Source organism: Ursus arctos, unplaced genomic scaffold (assembly GCF_023065955.2).
Source record: "Ursus arctos isolate Adak ecotype North America unplaced genomic scaffold, UrsArc2.0 scaffold_10, whole genome shotgun sequence".
Taxonomy (NCBI): Eukaryota; Metazoa; Chordata; class Mammalia; order Carnivora; family Ursidae; genus Ursus; species Ursus arctos.
The window spans coordinates 9,418,981-9,440,253 of record NW_026622764.1 but is presented as its reverse complement, the minus strand read 5'-3'; the positions used below and the strand labels follow the sequence as shown (position 1 = coordinate 9,440,253).

The following is a 21,273-nucleotide window of genomic DNA, read 5'->3' as shown; positions in this document are numbered from 1 at the left end:
AGCTCAGAGCACAAAACACACTTTCAGAATCTAAAGAAATCACTCAAAGTGAAAATGCACCGTACAGGGAACTCACATCTATAGAAACTGTAAGTTCCACGAGGTCGGGTGTTGTGTCTGTCTTTTTCACCATATTTCTCTTGGTTCAGGAATGTGTTGCATCAATATTGGTTGACAGATAATATTAGAATGGAAATATGGCCATTATTTTCAGTCAAATAACTGGTCATCATTCTTTTGAGAATACTATAACTCTAAAACTAGTGGAAACAAGGAACAAAACAGATGAACATAGGGGAGGGAAAAAAGATAAAATAAGATAAGAAACAGAGAGGGAGGGAAACCATAAGAGTCACTGAACTCTAGGGAACAAACTGAGGGTTGCTGGAGGGGAGCGGGGGGATGGCATAACTGGGTGATGGACATTAAGGAGGGCACCTGTAGGGATGAGCACTGGGTGTTACATGCAACTGATGAATCACTACATTCTATCCCTAAAACTAATAATACAGTATATGTTAAGTACATTGAATTTAAATAAAAAATTTAAAAAATACTGAACCCCAAAAAAATAATAATAAAAAAATATAAAACTAGTGGAAACAGAGAACATAAGGAAGAGGTAACAAGGAAAATTATCACCAAAGGAATGATTTTGTTGGTTGTTAGTATATAACATGTGAAAAACAGCCAGTTTGGTTAAAAAAAAAAAGGTTGTTTTAGTTTTTTCTCAGGAAAAAAGAAAAGTAGGGTAGTTTTTCATATTGCTATGAATTATTTCATAAATTATTTTTCTTTTGGGGCATGTGGGTGGTTAAGCATCTGCCTTTGGCCCAGGTCATAATCTCAGGGTCCTGGAATTGAGCCCCACATTGGGCTCCCTGCTCAGCGGGGAGCCTTCTTCTCCCTCTCCCTCTGCCACTCCCCCACTTGTGCTCTCTCTCAAATAAATAAAATCTTTAAAAATAAATAAATTATTTTTCTTTTTATTCCCAAGTGACTAAAAAATGAGATGTAAACTGCATTGAGGAAACAGAGACATTCCTGTGCAGAGCCCACCATGAGCTCGTGGCTCACGATTTCCCAGAGTCCCCAGCAAGTAGCTCACATGCCAGAAGTAGGAAGAATTCTCAGAAAGTAAAATAATCAGAAAGAAAGCCCATCAGCTCAGCTTGGGTGGATGACATGTAGCAATTTCAATCATGAGCCTCCCACATATGCAAACAATTTTTAAAGAAGTAGAGCTTTGCCCTCTATTTTAGTAGCTATTAACTGTTGTTCTGTTATTAGAGCTGATTTGCTATTCACTGTATGGTATCTCGGCTTTGGCATTTATATAGGGTTTTTTTTAAGTTGGTTTTTTTCTTTTGATGTAGAAAATGAAAACAAAGAGATAGTTCATTCTCAAATATTGTTGATCATTTTAGGTAGATACTGTTTATCTATCGTTTTTGAGGTAGTCTTTCAAACTCCTTATATGCAAACATTTCTTCCATCATTTACCACCTATCATCTACTCTCTATGAATACAGGATTTAAAAAAATGAAAACACTTTAATCAAACCTAAATTTTGTTACCCTTTACAGTATTTTATAGTTTTTGCCCTAGAGAAAAGCCAGGATAAAATGGCAAACTTCAATGGTATTTTTTTCTTTCACACTAAAAGGAAATAAAAAACCAAAGTACTTGATGTCATTTCATGAACATACGGAAATAATAAAATCCTTTCCCTAATTATCATTATTCATATGCTTTCTTTAAAATGTTCAAGTTTAAGTGGTAGCAACATTTACCAGAAATTGGGTTTTATTTCTTTGCTCTGAGCTTCTCTCATAAGGTGAAGACATTACCACTCACTTCATTAATGCAAATACAACCATGTTAGCATGCAGACATTGCATATCCAAGTTCTGTCTCTGTGGGTTTATCATGCTCTTTCAGGAAAGGAATGTGTAAATAGTGCTTTTCTGCAATTCTAACTTGAGAAATAAACAGACTCCTATATTCTTTGTTGATGCTTAATGTTTTCCAGTGGGGAAAAAGATAAGTGTCATGCATAATAAATATCACGAACAGGAGGGCACTCGAGGAATAAATTCATAAAATTTGCTGGTGACATTTATTCTACCTTAACCATAATCAATCAAGAACCACAAATTGAACACCTCCTCCATATCCATCACTATTGAAGGAGTGGCAGGAAATGTACAATCAGGGGATCATAGATTCTGAGGAAAGAAAGGAGCCTTAGAATTCATTTGATCAAGATGTACACTGGCATCCTAGCCATTGGATGCTCAGGGGTTTTTTGTTGTTTTTAAATCAGAAGCCCCTGCACACACGGCACATTAGCTGTCAGTGGAAGGCATACAAGAGTGCTTCTTGAAGGAGTGAATAAATAAACTCGTGATTACACACATCCCCACCAAGTGCTTGACTCTGCAGCCTACGTTTAAGTGTTGAGTAATTATATCGAGTAGAAGTAGTCTTCCATACACTTCCTGCAGACCATTTTGCTATTGGACGTATGTGTTTCATTTTTGTGGGGCAGGTGTTACAGGGTTTGTGTAGTAAGGAATCTGTAAAGTAATGGATCCATATGGGATCGAGCTGCTCTCTATACAGGATCTGGAAAAGTTGCTCAAAGGTGGACCAAGCACAGTCCACTGAGGAAAGAGAAGGAAATCTACTCTACTCCAGAAATGAGACTTGCATGGAAAGACCCTGCTTAGAGGAAAACACAATTGTCTTGTGGAAATAGAAAGTTAAGAAAAACAAACAATTTATTAAATAAAGATATGTTTCATTAGTAAATGTTTTAAAATCTAAAAAGAATTCACTTCTGAAGCAACCCAGCTTCACTGCCCTTAGAAACCTGCTCTGACATGATCCCCTTGGCCTGAATTGGCCCTTCAATTCAGCAGGTGCCCGATGGCCCCCCGGCCAACTGTCTTAGGCTGATTTCTCCCCTGAGCTTTACGTGATGGAGACCACTCCTCCTTTTCAGGACTGTGCTATTGGTTTGAAATCCAGTGTCTTATTTTGTTTCTTTTTTCTCATTTCTCAGCAAAACTCCTATCTTTCCACACATCATCTCGATGCTCAAGGACACATTTCTTACCCTATTCCCAGACTGAGCAGAGCAATCACAGACAAGGCTTTTCTCTGTTTGCTCACAGGCCAGACCACCTGGTCAACAGGAAAGGTGAACACTTTTTATGGCCAGTCATTCTGCTTACTGCAAGGGCCGTGAACCGGACTGTGAATTTGTAAACACCACCACCATCATCATCATAAACAATGGTAAATATAAAATCATTTAATCTCAATGTCCTGGTTCCTGAGACAGTGATGTAGACCCATGTTTATCAAAGTGTGCTCCTTCAGGCACCTGCATTAGAAATGCCTGGGATATTATTCAAAAATCTGAATCTTAAGACATAGTGGATTCACTGAATTGCAATCTTTCAGGCTAATGTTCTGGGATCTGGTTATTTACACTGCTATCTGAATAAGTCTTATGTTTGTTGAGGATTGTGAACCACCATGAGAATATCTGAAGACCTGAGAGTCCCCTCCCATATTATTAGCATCCTTTTTACACAAGTTACAAATTTAACTCTGCTGGTCCTCTGCTTTGCTATCCAGTGTCCCAAATTGCCTCTACTGATTCTGTAGACTTGGGAATTAAGTAAAATAGATGAGAAAGCTTTCTTAAGAAGTCATGTTATTTTATAAAATTCTTTCTAATATCTAACTTCATTTATGCTGATGTCTTTCACCCCATTTCTTCATCGTTTGTCTTACATTCAGGAAGGAAGGAAAATAATCACCATCCATCACAGACAATTCTTTCTCTATCTGCACATCACTCTTAAGACGGCCCTTAGCCATGGTTCTTTCAGAGGAAAGAGGCTTTGTCATCATCCAGTAGTGGTCCAGTGAGAGTATAACCCACCTGCATCTTCTGTGGGCAAAGTGAGCATGTCCCAAGCTCCATGCAACAGATTCCTCCACCCACGCCCCCTCCTCCTTCTGGGTTTTGTTTTCTCCATGAGAAGCACCACAGATCACCAGGTTTCATCCAAGTCAGTCCTCCCTGAGCGAGCCTTGACTCTGTCACCCCCCTTCCCAGACCACCATGGACTTCTTTCCACATCTTCTCAGTAACACTTCAAATATCTCTCACACTTTCCAGTCCCTTCATTCAGGGGTTGCCAACACCACTGTCTCCAGGCCCAGAAACAAAGTTGATATGTGCAATATCTTCCTTTATAAAATTCAGGAGAAATTGTCATTGTGGTTAAACTGTAGACTGTATAGTGCTGTCCCACCAGATCACAGAGAGTGCATGCGTGCGTACTTATGCTGTCCAAAGAAAGCAAAGGTTTGTAGTTTGCAAGCCCTATTTAGGTTTTCCTCTCTCTTTCTTCCCATTTCCCCCACTTCCTTGGCCCTGGTGACCAGGGTTCAAGTCTCTGCTTCTATATATTTGATTTGTTTAGATTCCACAAATAAGATCATGCAGGTTTTTTTCTTTATGCGTCTGACTTATTTTACTTACTCTACTGTCCTCTAGGTCCATCTATGTTGTTGCAAATGACAGGATCTCCTTTCCTGGGCTGAATATTATCTCATTGTATATACTCAGCATCCCTCACTGGCCTGTTGCAGTGTGGTCACACTGCCATTAGTCTCTTCCCACTAATCCTCACCATCACACATATAATCCTTTGGAAGCCAGATTATGGCCGTATTCCTTCCTTGCTTAGAGAATAACATTAACCAAGCACAGCCAGCATTCTGGAAAGAAGGCTAAGGGAAAGGGAAATAGGGCAAAGTGGTCATGGGGTTGGAGCAGAGAAGGTATTTTGGGTGTGGCTGGAAAGCCCAGCCTGGGCTTCAAGAGGGAAAGTCTTGTTTTCTCCATCCCAGAGTGGGAGACTGGAGCCAGGATTCAGCTGGGAGAGGGGGAGGGGGGCGGTTCCCAGGAAGGTGATGGAGTGAGCAGAAGATATGGGCCTTCCTTTCTCTTTTCCTTGTGATGCGTCTCCCGTTTCTTTCCCTTTGCTGTCTACCCCTCCCACCCTCTCTTCTTTCTTTCTTCTCTTTCCTCTTTCCCTAATGCTGTCTAGTGTATCACCCTACTGCTGATTTGTGATTTCCTTTCCGTTTTCCTTTCTCCCCTCTTCTCCCTCTTAAACTTCAGTATCTTCTCCATCAACTCCAGTTCCTGCCTTTGTACTCCATAAAATGGCATTGGAACTTGGATAGCCTAAAAGCACATTTCTTTTTATTGCCTACTTTCAATCTAACGTGGGTGTTTCACATTTTTCTTTTGCCCAAAAGGCTACTTAAAATTAGTTACATGTAGTCTAATGTTTGCATTTGTTTCTCAATTGCTTTTTCCTTTTGGCAAGTGACCCTAAGTAGGATGACAGACTCCTTGTCTTTGTCATACTCAGTTATATTCTGTGCATCAGTGTTCAGCGTCGTGGGAATTACATGAATACTGGAGGGAAATTAATTGAAGTGCCATACTTGCTTTCTTATTACTATAAATTATCTTAGCCAAAATACTAAGAAAGGATAATAGCCATTTTCAAATTGGGCAATATATCCAACTGAGTCATGATGTGGGAGAAACCATAGGGAAACTTAATGAAAAAAGAAATATTTTTAAGCATAGCAAGTAAAGCTTTAAAATATGTGTAAACTTAAAAACTGTTATTTAACATTTCATAAAAAGAAATAAAAACACTCTGACCAAAAGTATAATCATGTGAATAAGTGTGTGTATAATTTAAGCACAATACATAATTCCAATGAAACACACACAAATATATATACACAAATTATATATATATGTATATGTATATATGTATATATAGTCTCAAAAGGTGTTAGATATTGTTTGTGCAAAAAAAATGCATATAGAGTCATAGATGGTTAGAATAACAGAGACATTAATAATCATCTCAAATTTACTATCCTTTTTAAAATAAAGAATCTGACCTATTGAGAGAGCTGAGGACTGAAGGATGAAAGGTGGAGGCAGGGACTCTGAGACTTTCCTATCTGGGAGACCTTGGGAAGTTGAAGGAACACAAATCAAGACACGTAAGAGATGCTTGCTGGCATAGAAGTGGGAAGGCAGACCCACCTTTGTAGAAGAGGCTCAGAAAAATATTTCTAAAAGATGTGAGTACAACATTGGAAAACTATCTCATGTAGAGTAGATAAGACTTTGAGGTCCTTGAACATGCTTTTTCCAGAATATACAGCATATTCCTTATTTTCCTGAATTAAAGACTGTTTCATCCCTTCCCCTGCCCCACGTTCATTGTGTATAGATAGTTGGGTTGCTGCATTAGTAAAGAGGAGTGCAGAACTGCTTCACATTTCTGTAAACTTCAACTTAGGGTCAGAGGAAGTTAGGAACACCAAGTATTTTATCTTACTTACTGTTGGGTTCGGTACCTAGGTAGTCTGTCTACCAGCTCTACTCTTACTACCTTGGTCTAAAGCTACCATCATCTCCCCTGCCAGCCATTGCAATAATGCTTGCTGTGTGGTTGCTGATTGTTGGGCTATGGGCTTCTGACTCACCTACCAGTGGGCAAGTAGGGGCAGTAGGGGGATCCTTATTAAACTACAGGTTCCTGGGGCTCCTACTAGATCTATTAAATTGAAATATCTGGAGTCTGATCCAAGGAATCTGCCTTTTCCCCCTTTTTTTCAAGTGATTCTTATGAGCCCAAATATTTACAAAACACAATAGCAGTGTACTTTTTTGATTTAATTAAAAAACATACATGAAAAAGGATTATCTTCGTCTCTACTCGTATCACTTGGTTAAGAAAGTCAGATGAGATTTTAATCTTGGGAGAACACCAAGGCTGACTGCCCTCCCACCCCAGATGCCTGCATGTGGGTAACAGAAACACTTACAGCATCATTTGGAATATAATATTCTCATAAATGTCAGCTTGTGGTAAGACAGCAATAATGGATCTTTATACATCTTACTTATGTCGATTACTTCATCATTCAAAAAATCAATGAGACTAGAACCAGAAGTTTCAACCCTAAAATTAACTGAAAGCATCCAGGGAAATTTTTTAATTTTACAGATGAGAAGCTTGAGAAGCAGGGACTGGGCATGAAAACATAGGTATTGTCTGGATCTGGGACCCAGGTGTTCCGAACAAGCCCAGGACTCTACCCACCATCAATCTCTTTTCCTTCTTCCCCTGCGCCTTTTTCTTTGCTCATATCAGAAACACACTCAAACTTCAACTCTTCTTTCTCTCCGCCCAAATGATGAATACCCTTTTCCCTTCACCCTGTTTTTCTTCAGTGTTCAGACTTTACATTCAAACCATACCTCTCTACGGAGAATGGAGAATTTTCTTAGTCCTTCAAAGTCACAGGTTGTTTGAAAAAAAAAAAAATGACCATTCCTTGCAGCACTATGGATAGTTTATACTTGGTCAAAATACATTTTTTCCCAAACATCATATTGAACTAATTCTTTAACATAAGTGTTTTCTTGTCAGTTTCTGTTCTACGACCTTGCAGCCTGTGCTCAAAGCATTAAATCTCTTGCGATACGTCTTCAAGGAACATATTATAATCATCATGACCACAAAAGAAATGACTATTGTCATATCAAAGGAAAGATTCCAAGGGGAACATGTGCCCTCAGCATCCAAAATGTGGTTATTTACATTTCAGACAAGATACATTTCCCCCCTCCGAAGTGAAATTATCTGACAAATTGAATATCTTTATTTGGGTGCCAGGGGCTTATGAGAGTTACTTCCAATACAAATAGAGAACTATGCACTTTGAGTCAAAATACTACCATGTTTTTCATTCAATAGAATTCGTTTTGAATGATCTGAGTTATTGCCTATGTTCTAAACCTACGGATCCTCAATAATATTGGTACCATATTAGGCCCTAGTTTATACCATGCAAACATTAAGTTGATCTTTTTAAAGTGGGCATTAGCTTAAAATGGATTCCTTCATTTCTAGGACTCTAATCTTCATTACTTTTTTCTTTAAACCTGAGGCTGACTGAAGTTTTCCTTTTAAAACACCTACTCAATTTACTTCAAAACTTCTTAGTTGAGTTAACCATGTTTGACATGGGTTTTTTAATTTAAATTTCAAATGTTACATGTAATAAATTTTCAGAACCTTAAACACTCAGTGTATAACATCAAACTTTTCCCAGATAAATGTAATTTTCTATTTTTTTTAAATTTGAGAATCTCCAAAGGAAACTGATTATGTTTCAAATTACACTTCTTAATAATTGAAATGAAGTTTGTTCCCTAGGTAACAATTCCCTAAAGGTTTTCATTACATCATCATGTGTTTATAACTTCTTGTTAGAATAGGTGCCAGACCATATGATGAAAAATGTCTGGCACATGGCAACAGTATAGTGAAACAGAAAGCTAATGAGTCAGACTAATAATGCTCAAATTCTGCCTTCTCTATTTACTACCTGGCAGACTGCACAGATTTTTAAACTGTCTGTGTATCAGTATGATCGGTTTTTCTTAAAGATTTATTTTTTAAAGTTTATTTATTTGAGAGAGAGAGAACAAGGGAGAGAGAGCATGAGTGAAGTGAGGGGCAGAGGGAGAAGCAGACTCCCTGCTGAACCAGGATCCTGACGCGGGACTCTGGGATCATGATCTGAGCCTAAAGCAGGCGCCCAACTGACTGAGTCACCCAGGTGCCCCAGTATGATTGTTTTAATAGTATTTGCTTAATAGAATTAGATGAGGTAAGACTGTACAGTGCTTGGAACAGTGTTGGGCAGAGTGTACTATATAAATACTAGCCATTATTATTATTATATAGTATAGTTATTGTTATATTGTTATGCAATATTATTATTCAAGTAAGCACTCACTAATTATGAAATAAATGATTGACTATGGAAATACATTCTTTTTACTGAAATGTTTGAAGTTCACATTTCATTACATTGAAATAAACAGAGCACTTTAACTATGGACTTTAGTAAAGATTGGAAATTGCATTTGGTTTGGATCTAAGTCCCCTTCCTGTGAGATGGCTGAGGATTTTAAGGGGCTGGCCTAGGCAGTGGGACTTCTCAGGGTAGGGGATGGGCAGATAGAGTGCCTTTTACCAGATCCTGGATTCAAAGCAAAGAGTCAAGATGGGAAGAGAAGAAAGCCAACATCTGTAAGTCAGGGAATCAAGGCACTAAAAGGGAGGCCCAGATGCCAAGAAACTGGAGAACCAGGGAGGTGAGAGTAGAGAATGATGGGTCGATAACAAGCTTGAAGTTGTCACTGAGACAAATCTGGGAGCAAATGCTGTCACCCCCAGCTAGCCTTTGAGACCTGATTCCTGGGCAGGAAGCTGCATAGTCCGGGCATTAATGCCTTCCTCACTTCTATTCCTGCCCCACTGCTTTGACTGCACCAAACATAACTGTACTTGTATTTTCAGCAAAGACACACACTCAAGATGATTTCTCTACCTTAAAAAAAATGGTATACATGTGCAACCTCATCACAAAAAATAGAAAGCACCTCCCTCAGTAGCAAAAAGATAAAATAAACATTCACATGCCCCCTGACATAAACATATGTATCAGAGCACAACAAACAATGTGATAAAATCTTCAACAGGACCTGAGAACTACAGGCTATGGCAGATGCTGCAGCTAATAATTTTTAAGCATCTCAAAGATTACCAGGGAAAAGAAAGAAACAAAAATAACAGAACAAATGTCAAATCAATAAAATTGACTTGTGTGTGAACGAAGGCATCTCCAGAAAGTGATCTTTATCCGAATCATATTGTTCTTAAAGGGGGGGGACAGGGAATTCTAGCTGGATCTTGCTCTCGGTATGTTGAATATTCATCTTGTGCAACAGAATGCAATTTGCATAATGTGGGGCCCAGGACTGTTTGTAGGAACACCCTTCAGGGAACTCAGATGAAGCTTCCAGAATAACAAGAACATTTTCCAGCTCACCGCAGAGAGAATCTGCAGCTCGAACTTCATTTTCTTTGACAGGATTTCCCAGATTTGCTCAAGAAAATGCCCCAGAGAATGTTTCTGCTTAAGTTGTGTGTGTGTGTGTGTGTGTGTGTGTGTGTGTAATATCTGTATATATGTTTACATGTAGTTTTTTGATGATCATATTTACCAACAACAGAGTTTTAAAGAATTTATATGAAGATGACATGCAAACCCAACAAGAGCATTTTTCTTTGAGGCACCACGAACTTAATCTGTCAATTTTTGCACAAAGGATAGTGAAAAGAAATACTTTCATCTAGGTCTCTATTGCTTGGTTCTGTGGCAGAAATTAATTCTAACTACACAATATCATATGGATATAGCACATCTGAATGTGAATTATTTGAAAATAGTAAATATTCCAGAAGTCATAAGGCTAAAAAAGTGCTCAACTTCCCATATATATTAACACAAACAGGAAGACTTGCTTTGATTTTAAATGCTGCAATATACATTTTATATTAGAAGTATTTTCCCCAGTAAAACATTAACACAACCTGAATTCCTAGTTTTAAAAGAACTACTCTCTTTACATTTTCTTTTTTAAAATTCATATTCTGTTTCTTTTTACAGAATAATCTTTTATAGGAAACTCTCTAAGACAAGTACCTTTCTAAACAGAAAAAAAAGTTTATATCAACTATCAACTCTTTCAAAATTACTCAAGTTCCCACAACTAGTTCATTTTTTAAAAATATGCAAATGCACAACTTCAAGAGGTAATATTACTCTTCTGCTTGACATGCTGATATTATCAAACATTGATGAAGAATGAATCAACAGCCCTTACAGCATTGTAGTAGAGATCAAATATTAAAGCAAAAATGGCAGAATCAACAGACACAGATCCTTTTCATTTTGTTGTTGCTGCTACAGTTATTCTGCAAGCATTGAATGAATGGCCAATATCTTTGGCATGTTACTTACTGATGGGTAGAGGTAACCTTCTCCATTCATGGCTATATACAACCCTGTCTTCACGCCCTGGATGGCAACAACGCGCAGTCCCACTGGTATGAGGTTGAACAGTGCTGTAAAGATAAACATAGCCTGTCACAAATGGGCCGGGAGCAGCAAAGCCTTGCCATCTCTTTTCCCTCCTTCATTTCTTTTATTTAAAAAATAATAATCTTTGTTGCAACCTTCTGAGAAAGTCCAATTAATTTTTATTTCTCTTTAAAATTAAGATGTTTCTGCAATGGGTAAAATTAGCACTTGAGCTTCAATTTGCACACCTTAACAGTCTGCCTATAGCATTCCAAAGAACTGATAGAATAATAAACGGAATCAGGCCTGTAATCCCGATTCCAGGATCACAGTCTCTGATATCGTTTGGCACCAAAAGAGATCAGCTGTGAAGATTCTCAAAGAGTGGAGTTTAAAAAGTCCAAGCTGAATGCTTATTCTGGTCTTTCATGCAGAAGGTGTGCTTTATCACTGCAATGTAGGACAGGCCAGAAGTTAAGATGGTAATTCCAAAATGGAATTACTCTTGCTGAACCAATATGAGAGGCCAGTAGGGCCCAGAAAAGATGTGCGCCTGCCAACGCGCTCAATTTAGAAAGAACTAATCATACTGAATGGCACGCACTTCTTAGAGAGACATTTTCTTTACTAATATTTCATAACGCTGTGAGTGATAACTAAAATAAAAGAGGGGAAAGTGCTCAATTTTACCCATCTAAGAGATAAAAACTCATTTACAGTTCCATGTTTCGTTTCTTCCCTTATTGACAAGGAAAGTATTTTTATATATTTTTACATAGTACAGAGAGCAATGTTATCATTGATTTCCTAAAAAGTCTTCACATTCCTTTAACACATTTCTGTGCCAGGGTTATATGTTAACTCTTCAGTAGGTATTCTAGCACCATTCTTAGTAATAAGAATGCTTGATCATTGGGGGACTTTATTGTAGATACGTTTATAAGAGAAGTTAATTATCCACAGTGCGGTTATTTGCTCCCATGCAAGGTCTTAATTGAAGACTAATTCCAAGCAACTGGACCAGGCCAGAACAGGCAACGACAGCACTGACATGCTGCAGTAAACAAGTAAGCAAAATACCTGAGGTCTAGGTTCTCAACTGCATTCCACAAAAGACAAATAATTGGGAAAATGTGGGCCACATTGACTTCAATCTACGGGTCTACTCAGTACATAATTTAAAATGGACTACATAAATTAATTTCTATCTAATTCTGAGGCACCACATGTATTCTCAGAATAGGTTGGGGGAAAATTATACCTTCTCTTTCAATTAGTACAAGTTACTGATCCCAAGATCTCAAGATGTCTGTGATGAAAGGAACATGGCGGGCAATGGCTATAGATAATTATCCCTACAGGATTACTCAGAGGAGTGTATATGGTTCAGTGGCTATCAGCTTTCATGATGCAAACTAAGATTGGGCCATCTTTCATGGGATTCTAGGGGCTTATGTTATGGAAGAAGGAGGCTTATGTTTGCTCACTTCTATTACTTAAATGGTAAACACGAGTGGGAATCATTGAGCAGTATGAAGTACTTGTGTCACTGTAACTCAGTATTTCTTCTTTGTGGGAGAGGGCCAGTAGCCAATTCCACTCTTGGTCAGAACACCTAAACTGTCCCATCTCTCTCATATTTTGAAAGGATGGGCACCATAGAAAAATTCCTAATTGATGTGCAAAAGTTTTGGAGGAAAAACAATTGTATGACTGTCCTTCAAAACTATTCTAACTTAACCCATTCAAACATAATTATTCTAATATTTATGTACCCTTAATGGTATTTATAAATGCCGTATACTTTATATAGGCCAGATGTTATAATTCTAGAAAGTAAGAACATATGAAGACACAAAAATAATGTGGTATGGGAAAGAGAAAAGTTCTAGATGATAGTCTAAAATGACCATACAAAAAATAGGTCTTTTTTCCTAGGATTTTGGTTGGGACCTGAATTATAAAATGTCAGTTATTACCATTTACAGAATGATAATACAAAGTGAATCCATATAACCACTGTCATGAGGAAGCCCATTCAGAGCTGACCATAATGAATCCATGGTGCTAATTAAAACTACAGATACCCACATTAATTGAGACATCATTATATTTTTCCACCCCTTTTGTATTTTATATAATTACAAAGCAATGTCATAAAGCCTAAGGGAGTCAGAATAATAAGATGTTCATGATACTTTGTTTATTCTGTGGAATACCCTAGTTTTCCATATAAAAGTGATTTTCAACCCTGGTTATCCTTTAAAACTAGCTGTATTCATAAAAAAGGATAGCCATGCTCAATTGCACACTAATTAAATTAAATAAGAATCTCTGGAAGTGATGATAGGGTTTAGGGCATACGGAACTTTTTTTTTAAAGCTCCTCAAATGACCCTAAAGCAAAGCCAAAGAGAAAATCACCATCCCAAGGCCTGTGGGGTGGTGGTCACTGTGAATGATGGGCAGTTTTTACACATCAAATTATCAGGCCGGGAATTTTTAAGGTGATAGGGCTTGGTTCATGTGAGGTTTTAATATTGCTAAAGTTCCTGGCATATTGATATTTCTATAGTCTTATTCCAACTGTAGCATTTATTAAGTCTGGTAACGGGAGCAATTAAGTTTAAGAGCACAGGAAAACCTCATGGCATCCCAAAAGCCAACTGGGGGAAAAGAAAACCACCCCTTAATTAATGCCATAGTTCATGGTAATGCTAACGTTTAGTAGACAGATGGGAAGCTCCAAGATTTTAAATGAATACACTTTTCAAAATGACTCTGGTGCTGAAGTAATCTGGGTGCTCACTTCTTCCTGTGAAAGACCTTTCCAGGGCACATGGAAGCCAAAAAGAAGCAGCCAAGTTGCTACAGTATCTTCTCTATTTGGACCAATCATCCATCATCAACCATCGTCTTGCCATTTTTCCTCCCAGAGATTTCTAGATCTTGGGCTGGAAAACCCAGGGAGGACTTTAGTGTCGGGTTCACCTGCCTGCTGGTCTTTCTCTTCTCAACTCATCTGAAAATTTTGACAAAGGCAGCTTAGTAGGGCGGTTCTGACTTTACCTAGTTCTAAATCAGCACCTGCTTAGTTGTGTGATATGTGTTCAACTCAAATCATGAAGATTTGAAGGTTTGAGCCTCAGTTTTGTTATTTGGTAACCTTTACAGTGGCATCGTGGTGACTTTTAGGGTATTTCTCCTTATTTTTCCTAGTTACAGATGACTAATCCTTGTTTTGTATTCAAAGAATTATCAAATATCTGGAATGTATATGTAAATTACTACATTGCACCCTAAAGCAAACTAAAAGGGCAGTGCTCCCATTAGGACCTGGCTGCCAGCATCTCTAGTGCTCCCCCCTCTTTTTTATAGAATACTCTTCATGGCTTATGATTTTCTTAAGACTCATAAGACTGCTGTAATGAGCCAGAGAAAAGGAAATCATCTTAAATTTCACCTAAAAAACTGTGGTTTTCAATTACAAAGGTGATGCTACCCAAAAGTAGCGTTAATCAGTCATTCCCATATCATTGATAAAGCTGCCGCAGTCCTGCCAAATTTTATTAAATTTTAGGGTTGTACAATTTTTATGCCTTTTGAGGAGAGAATCTCTATCTCACCCTGTTTTGTTCTCTTCTGCTAGATCTTTGCAAATGTTGAAATAGTAACAAAACTAACGTAACTAGCTAAACGTGCACGTAAAATGCAACATAACTTATAAGAAAAGCAGCTTTGGGCAAGGTCTGGCACAGCAGTGCAAGCCCCTTGAGGGCGGGCGGGCACTGTGACTTGGTTCTGGTTTGCTCGGACACAGGAGCTCCTGCTCTCTCTTCATTCCTCACCAGCATTTAGGGGGATTAGAGAGGATTCCAAGTGTTGCCCCAAGAATCTTGTTCCGTGGTTACACAGCAGGAGAAAAGAAGGCTCACACATTTAGAGAACAGAAGGTTGTGTCTCTTTCGGTGTCTCAGCTTTCCAGTGCGGTGTTGAATATGGTTCAGATAACCAGATATAATTACGTGTGTGTGCATATAATGTCCACATCTGCACTTCCACAGTTTAGAAAATATTGTGCTGCTTATTGAGTTCTGAAGCAATATGCTATAAAAGACAGTGTCTACCTAACCTTTCTTAATTCAATATTGATTTCCATCATTAAAAACAACCAACTTGTTTGGCATTACAAAAACCAAAGAAGAAGGTAGGAAAACGAGCATAAAGCCTTTGCAAGAAAAAAATTTTTTTCCTGAGAATACAACTAAGCAGCATTTATATATAGTTATGGTTTATTTCCTTTCTTGAAAACTTTGTCATAAGGGATGGCCTCAAGTTCTAAGTCAGAATGACTTAATTCTTGCAGTGATCAGAGTTATGGAAAACTAGTCCTCACACTCCCCCAGACTTTGGCTGAAAGAAATCAGAGACCATTGAAGACATCAGAACTTATGAATCTCAGGAGTCCATGACCGCCACAAGTATATGACATAAGAAAAAGAGAATGTCTTTTGTCAAAGAATGGGTAAGGAGTTAAAGATAGAAGAAAATGAGCAGACATACATGTATTAGCTTGAACCAGAAGAAACTGACATCTTTTAAAGATCAAAAAATGGTCAAGTCCTTATATTTTTAAAAAAGTTCAACCTAATAGCAAAATCCCAACAAGTAAACAATGGTTGACATCAGTCTTGTGAGTAAAAATAACTTCTCTTTCTTCCTTGTGTTTGAATTGCTTTATCTTCTCTTTCTCTAAATAGAAGAAGGAAATAAGCAACAATGACAGAGAATCAATGAACAAATATGATAGGGAAAAGTTTTAAAGGACAAAAGGGTAACATAATAGACACAAAGAGAGAAAAAGATTAGAAATTGAAAAGGAGGAAAACGCAGACAAACAGAAAAATTTTAAAGTTGAAAGAAAAATTTAAAATGAAGCAAGGTCCAAAGTCTAAAAGGTAAACACAATGGCTGGGAAAATATTGACACTTCACATAGTGACACCAAATGCAAAACCAGTCTACATTATGTTATTAGCTATTCTCAGTGCTATTGAAAATTTGATTACTAGAATTGAAAACAGAAAGTGCCTATAATTTGGTCTTATGTATTCAAATCCTCCCTTCTTTTCATGGAATGATGTCCTACATATGAAGGGTAAATGCTAAATGGATGAAAAGATTCATATCCATTCCCGATCCACTAGTAATATGTGAATAAATATTTCCAATAAAATAAGTTTTTGCTTTTCATTAATTCTCCTGAGCAGTAGAAAGTGTCTATTTTAAAACTGATATGCTAAATTAAAAGGAATCCAATGTCAGTATAAACAGAAAATGGGAAAGAAAAACACAGACAATTGAGTAAGGAGGGACAACAGAATGAAAATACAAAGAAAAGTTATATATTAAAAAACAATAAATTGGAGGCAGACACTAATACAATGGAAGGTCAGTGGCTTTTCAATTAAGACAAATCATTATAGACTCAATTCTATAAAATAGTGAAACATTTTGTGCAATGTATTTAAAGGCACAGAGCCTTCATGTCCTCTCTATAAAAAAGATACTATCTTTTCTTGTTGAATGCAAATTTGAAAAATTACACTTCTATTCTTTGAAACAACTAATCCTTATAGCTCTTGAATTTCCACAGTTATCATTAAAAAGCTACAGGCTTGATAAAAATATTTCCAAGGTAAACATGGATTCATCTTTCATCTGAATGCACTAGTGTACTTACTTGACTTTTATGAGATAAAAGTAACAATAAGGCTGGATCTGCCAATTGTTTTGAGAAAAAAAAAAAAGAGAGAAACTAATTATCTTAAAATGACAGGCTTCTTGCTTTGCTCCGTTCATGTGTTCATCCATGTGGTCCAAGTAAAATTGTGAATGGCATTCTAGAGTGTAACATTTGTAAAAATGAACATTACCAATATTTGTAAATGTAGTTTTAAAAAGTCATTTATGTAGCAGCATATCTTCTACCAACTGTGTTAGTGGGTGGCCTGAGGTTGTCACTTACTAGAATTAGTGCTGTCATCCTTGGTTCCATCGAGAGCTCCATCGGGGTGCATTTGCAAGTAGTAGCCTTGCCTGCAATATAACCTGGTCACTATACCCTTGAGCTGGGGATCTGAAAGGCAAACATAGTTATCATAAGCCTCACAACGTGTCACAATAGAGTTTCTTATTTCTTTTTCTGAGTCTTTTTATTTTTTCTGTTTCAGAAGAGGGCATTTGATAGAAGTAGCACAATTTACTCTGTGTCTCCCAGATTCCTCTGTATTTATCAAACCTGGCGCATACTAATCATAGAAGGTCATAAGCTGCATTTGTCAGCTACAGAAAATGGGTCATTTTATAAAACTAACATGTGGATCTATTCATTTAATTATTAGTTAAATCCTAAACTAATTAGTTTAATATCATTCAAGATGGCCATACAAGAGTTTGGCAAACTTCTGGCTCTAAGAAACCTTATTAAAGGCTTTTTAATGGATTTTTCTTTTTACTTTATTTGAGAAGTAATCCCCAAAGGTGAAAAACCTGTATTTTTTTCTTAAATCACACTAACATTTTGATATGCGTTCTTAGAAAAAAATCCGTACGGAAAATGTTTCTTTGATGTCTAAAGGGTCACCCTAACTGGCATGGAAGCATCTGGTACTTAGGCATGATCCATAGAAAAATGGGAAAGTCGATTTCTGAGCTCAGGTAAGGCATAATAACAAAACTATGCTGTGAGGTCAGCTCTGTGGTCATAATCCAGACAAATTAGACATATTAAACTGATTTATAACCAAAAAGGAGAATTAAATTATTTAACATGGATTTAATTCTTAAACAAAAGGACCAAGAATAGAGGACAGTGGAAGTTTATTAAAACAAAAAGGGAAATTGTATGGTAACAGACTTCTCATCTGATGATGCACTGAAAAGATAACCACTCAGGTGACCCAGGCTTTATAAAGGGCCAGTTGTACCTTTGAAAATAAATATTTACATGTGGCTTTTCAAAGGCCATCCCCATCTCATGACTAGATTTGATGTTCGACATTGCCATGGCAACTGGCACGTCTCCACAAGCGCTGAATGGGACATGAAAATGCGCTCAGATCATGCTATCGAAACAGTAGAATGGTACAGAACAATGAAGGCAACCATCTTGTAACTGACCGAAAATTTGTGGATTTGCCAACAGGTGAACACAAAAAAATACGCATGCCAAAAAAAGGCTGTTCCAAACCAGAATACCCTTAGCTTTTTAATGCTAAAGAAATTAAAGAGAATGTCAATATCTATTGTTACATACATATGATATAACTAATAATTTGAAAAGTGACTTTATGGTACACAGATTTTCTTCAAAGATCGCAAGAGAATGAAGAAAATCTGGGGAATAATGCATGAACACCATGGCGTCACACCAGTGTGACTAAATGTAAGAGTGTAGATGCTTCTAGAAGACTAGGATTTAAAAAAAATCTAAGTGATTATTGGGATTGTATGACATATGTTCCGTACTCTGTAGTATGTAACTTTAAAAAATCACACAATTCTAAGATGTGCATTTACTCTTGCACCTTAGTGTGCCCATTACTCAGTAAAATTTGACTGGGCTACCGACTCTCTAAGTATCAAGGATTTCTTTTCTTATTTATGCTGCAATGTACTTATGCTCATCATTGAAAATAAGTGGCATGGAAAAGAAGAGAACAAAGGTAAAAAGGCGGGTTCTTAATTGTCATGAGGACATACAGAGGATTTCAGAGATTGACAATTCTTCTGTAAAACCTTTATGTTCTGAATGACTTACTTTTAATAATTCTACCTTTTAGCTTACTACATCTTCTGGACTTGAATTAAGTAGGTCAGGCAAGGCAGTACAGACATACAACCCCTCCAAGCTCCCTCACACTTAAAAGAAGAGAACACTTTTTTTTTCTTTTTCTATGATCAAAAAGACAAGGAGAACAAGCATGGATAAGGATGTGGAGAAAGGGGAATCCTTGTGCACTGTTGGTGGGAATGCAAATTGGTGCAGCCACTGTGGAAAATAGCATGGGGTTTCCTCAAAAAATTAAAAATTGAACTACCAAGTCCAGTTGATCCAACAATCCCACTTCTGGGTACACAGCCAAAGGAAATGAAATCAGGGTCTTAAAGAGATATCTACACCCCCATATTCACTACAGCATTATTCACATTGGCCAAGATATGGAAACAACTTAAGTGTCCATCAGGGAGTGAATGGATAAAGAAAATGAGGTATCTATATACAACGGACTATCATTCAGCTTTAAAAAGAGGGAAATTGTGTCATTTGTGACAACACGGATGAGACTGGAGGACATGAGGCTAAGCGAGCTCTTCCGGACCGCGCCTGATCTCTGATAAGGAAGTGTCAGCAAGATACAAACAGTGTTTTTGAGTTCTCACTAAATTTCAAAGAAACGAAACCAAATTGGTATCTATGTATCTAGTTTCACATTATTTGATGTTTTCCTTTTAGAAACCATAGTAGCATTGTGCTCTTCTCAGGTGCCGGGCACCGTTCTTAGTACGTTGCAGGATTAACTCATTGAACTCATGACCACTTACTTAACGGGAAGCCCAGTTTGAGGATGAGGAAGTGGAGACAGAGTGAGGGAGTAACTGACAAAGAGCACAAAACTGACAAGTGCCCAGCGGGTGTTCGAACACGATCCTGCCCCCATAACCACTACACCATGTGGCCTCTGGAAGTTGAACAGTTGACCTGAACCTTTAAAAAACCTAAAATAAAATGCAAACCAATCTTTTTTTTTTTTCTTTTAAACTAGGTTTTTAAAGATTAACCATGGCTGTATCTAAACCCAAATCCTGCATACTTGGAACTGAATCTGTGATTTAGAACAAAAACATGAAGTTAGCATCAAAGTGCTTGAAAAATCTCTTCTACGATCTGCCCCACTTTGCCACTGGCCACATTTCCAATAAATCTCCACCCGTGCAACCCTCACCAAGGCTGCAGACCCGATACTGTAGGCTTAAACTCCCTCTGCTACCAGCTCCAGCCAGAAGGTACTTATACCCCTGACTCGGTGACTCATGTGAACTGTCTCAGCCGCTCAGATCAACACCGAGCTTCCCTTAGTCATGCCACCTGAACAGTTGCCTGGTTCGTGCAGATGCTGTCTTCACAATCTCCCTTACTTCCCCCTGTTCTATTTTCACTGCCAGCAGCACTTCACTCCCTCATGGCCTCTCCTAGGTGGTCATCCCACCTGCAGTGGCCCGTTCCAATCCAGCAGATCCGGAAACATGCAGCGGCTCTGGCCACCCCCTTAACTACTCACGCCCCGCAGCCGTGGGGCCCCATCTCACCTGCCCTGCCTGGTTTGGTACTGCTCCACGCCATCCCCCACGAAGGCCAGCCTGGGTCACCGGGGGCTGCCAGCAAATACCCCATAATCTCTCATATGTATCATGTCCCCTTAACCTTCTCTTGTCTCAAATACGCTCACCTGCATAAAGATGCCTCCTTGCACATCTGTGCGCACATACCCACACGCATACATCTTTGTGTATTTAACTCCTTTTCCTCCTTCTCAAGTTCAGCTCCAACAGCTCTTCCTCTGGGGCACTTTCCTGACACCTCAGATGAGTTCAGATTCCTCCTTTGATCGCCTTTATGAGAGCATTCTTCATAGGCATTACTCATTTTTTAAAACATCAAAATTCTTTCATTTTGAAATGTTTTTAATACATTTAAAGTTACCGGAACTAATACAACCTACGTCTATGTACCCACCACAGGGGTTAACAAGTGTTAGTATTTTGCTTTACGATTCATGATTTGAATTTCACATTTATTTGTGCAATTATATGATTGACATCTGTCTCCAAACTGCACTGTAAGTTTTGTGAAGAAAATCGAAATGTATGATATTGCTCACCATTACATCTCCAGGGTCTAAGTAAAAAGGAGCCGGGCAATATATGTTTCCTGAATGAATGCTGCCTGGGTTAGAGTGTAATTTATCTAGTAATTTCATATATTACTAATAAGAGTGAAACTTGGAACAACAACATGAAATCCAGGATGGCAGTCAAGCCTGAAAAATGTCTAAAACTTTCGACCAGGTAATTGTACTTTTCAGACTTCTAACTTAAAAATAAATCCTCCATGTTATAAACTTTTGTGTTATGACATATATGC

At 37.9% G+C, this 21,273-nt stretch overlaps 1 protein-coding gene across 1 annotated transcript in view; it reads right to left on the bottom strand.

Annotated features, from left to right (window-relative positions):
* FGF14 (fibroblast growth factor 14) overlaps window positions 1–21,273 on the bottom strand; it is a 168,416-nt gene that overhangs the window by 105,088 nt on the left and 42,055 nt on the right. The window contains exons 2-3 of the mRNA XM_026493566.3: window positions 17,095–17,205; window positions 11,009–11,112 (exon numbers count right to left, since the gene is read on the bottom strand). Of these exons, the coding sequence (XP_026349351.1) occupies window positions 11,009–11,112; window positions 17,095–17,205 (215 nt within the window). The remainder of the gene's footprint in view (window positions 1–11,008; window positions 11,113–17,094; window positions 17,206–21,273) is intronic.